Source organism: Montipora foliosa, chromosome 4, assembly GCF_036669935.1.
Source record: "Montipora foliosa isolate CH-2021 chromosome 4, ASM3666993v2, whole genome shotgun sequence".
NCBI lineage: Eukaryota > Metazoa > Cnidaria > Anthozoa > Scleractinia > Acroporidae > Montipora > Montipora foliosa.
In genome coordinates this window covers 11483190-11485689 of record NC_090872.1, presented here as the reverse complement: position 1 = coordinate 11485689, position 2500 = coordinate 11483190, and the positions used below count along the sequence as shown (strand labels likewise).

Here is a 2500-nt window from a genome sequence, read left to right as displayed (position 1 = left end):
TTTGAGGAAATTCCACATTTGAGATACCTGATAATCGACTGTAGTCTCTCTAATTGTGAGTGGAAGATCAGCAGTATCAAGAAGAGCACACCTAGAATATGGACTGGATAAACAGGATTAAGATTACCGTATATACTGGAATGAACGCCGCCCCTGAATAATAGCATTTGGGACAAAAGAGCAAATAAGCCCCGCGGTCCCAATGCGGCGCTCATTCGAGCAATTTCGTATAATTAAAGAAAACACACTAATAAGTAACTCTAACACAGCATGGGGAATTTCTTTGCATCAAAACCGATGTCCTTCAGGTCAAAGTAATTGTATTCCTACTGCTCGTCCATTGAGTATACTGAAATGCTCTAAGAGTCACATGGTGACTACCGAAAGACATTTCTGTTAATCTCCGTACCGAAATATTTCTGTATGGCGTCCAATTTTTAAATAAGCGCCACCCTCGAATAAGCCGCGCACTTGGGGTGCGAAAAATTTGATAAGCGCCGCGGCGCTTATTCGAGTAAATACGGTATTTGGACTCAGCGTTGTGGGCAGGTAACATGTCAGAACAGGAAATGAGGGTCGCGTTTACACGCAAACTCAAAGCGTATTCTTGCCAGTTCTCTTATTTGCACTTAAAGTATATTCGTTTCTCCACATCAAACATGGATTGTCTGGGGCTGAGATTTCTCAAAATAAATGTTATAACCTTTTCGATACTGGTAGGGGCCCTTGAAAAATAGAATTTGGTCCTTGGAAAAATGGCTGTAATTTTCGGTGAGAATCCTGATTTATCTTTCTGTACGAAGAGGTCTAGAGAGTATGATTGACAGATATTATTATGCTATCTGTCAACCATACTCTCTATATCATCATTCTTTAAAAAGGTAGCACATCCTCCTAACTCAGTGTTTGTTAGGCCCAGGGGTTGAACTAGCGGCCTCTCGCACTAAAATTCAGCTAGTAAATGGAACGGAAAGAATAGGATTACTTACTCGTCTTCTTCAATAAGTGGGAAGTATGCGGAAGGATCCACGTTTTTTAATCTCTGAAGAAACAATTAATAATTGCAGATTGCAGTTCAGCTGTCGCACTTTAACATTACACTGCATTGTTAATATCGTGTCGTTTCAAACAGCCATGTAATCCTTAAATAATTTATCATTCCTTGTTTAGTTTTTGGTAACTTTTGAGAAAGTGGGTCGAGACGATTAAAGCCGAGACACCACCAGGCGACAGGTCTCTGTGATATTTGGCTCAGGGTGACATGGTAAAACGTCGTGAAACGTTCCGTCGCTGTGATCAGTCGTTCAAATTGAAACTGGTTTTAGTTCGTGCACCTGAGCGCAGGGACAAAATAAGTGAAATTAGCGTTTTCAAAAACTGTTTAAACAATGATGCGACAAAAAGCATTTAATTAATGAAATGGACTCATAGAAAATAAAAAGATGAACACAAGTATATATTTTTCAAGGCCATTTTCGAAGTCGCGAACATCGTTCATTCTTTCAAGTTACCTCTCTCAGCTGAGTAAGTGATGCTGGGACAACTGTTTCGTCCAATAGCATTAGTCGGTCTTTTTCCATGCCAAGCTCCTCCCCGTTTTGAAGCAAAAGACTAAAAAGCAAAGAATCTAGTTTAGCACAAACAATTTCACGGCTGTCACGGTTTTCTATAGCACCAAAAAATATTTGAGCGCAAAGCAACTATTTCTGATTATGGTCTTGAACATCCACAGAGAGAAACAGATTCATCTGTGCCAGAAGCACATCACCTTGAAGCGTGTACTTGAACTTGCAACTCTTTTCCTGGGAACAAAGCTGGGATTTTAAGACACCAATTTGATGCCCAAATATGGACAAAAATAAGATGGATGCTGCACGCGCGGGAAAATACACGAGCTACGTTACATCCAAATAAGGACATTTTTTAACTAAAAAAAACCCAGGCTCTGAACCAAAGTGAAACGCTTCAAAGTCATGAGGTTCTGTCTGTGCTCAAAGCCACGTTATCACTAAGCAGAGCAAGACAACCACAGCCCGGTTGTTCAAATAGAGGATATCACATGGCACGAGAAGATAAAATTCGTATCCCCAAGGGGCCATGTAATGTTCTGTTTATTATATAGATATTGACGAAATGTCCAGATTCAAAACAACTTGTTTCTTGTTATTTTCAAAATGATGAAAAAGTGGTCACCAACCCCTAAAACACGCATGTTGTGTAACATGAAACAAGATACGAAAGTTATGAAAAGCAAATCATGATAATGTAAAATTTTGCAATAAAAAGGTTAATGTAGTAGAGAGGCATTATACTGAAGCACAAAAGTATCTTACAATGAAGACGAAGCTCGCATTTCATTGGCCAATCGCGTTCGTTACCATGACGACACCTATATCCTCACATGTGAAAGATAAAAATGATATGTTCACTGCGCGGCGCGGTGAAGATATGATTTCTAAGTAAAAGGAGAAATCCTGGTATTTCATCAGTATCTATATAA

The 2500-nt window shown here is 39.4% G+C and overlaps 1 protein-coding gene across 1 annotated transcript in view; it reads right to left on the bottom strand.

The window, feature by feature from the left end:
- The window catches only part of LOC137999831 (TBC domain-containing protein kinase-like protein), a 28830-nt gene that overhangs the window by 12644 nt on the left and 13686 nt on the right, over positions 1 to 2500 (bottom strand). Inside the window, exons 14-16 of the mRNA XM_068845768.1 lie at positions 1512 to 1611; positions 990 to 1042; positions 28 to 103 (exon numbers count right to left, since the gene is read on the bottom strand). Of these exons, the coding sequence (XP_068701869.1) occupies positions 28 to 103; positions 990 to 1042; positions 1512 to 1611 (229 nt within the window). The remainder of the gene's footprint in view (positions 1 to 27; positions 104 to 989; positions 1043 to 1511; positions 1612 to 2500) is intronic.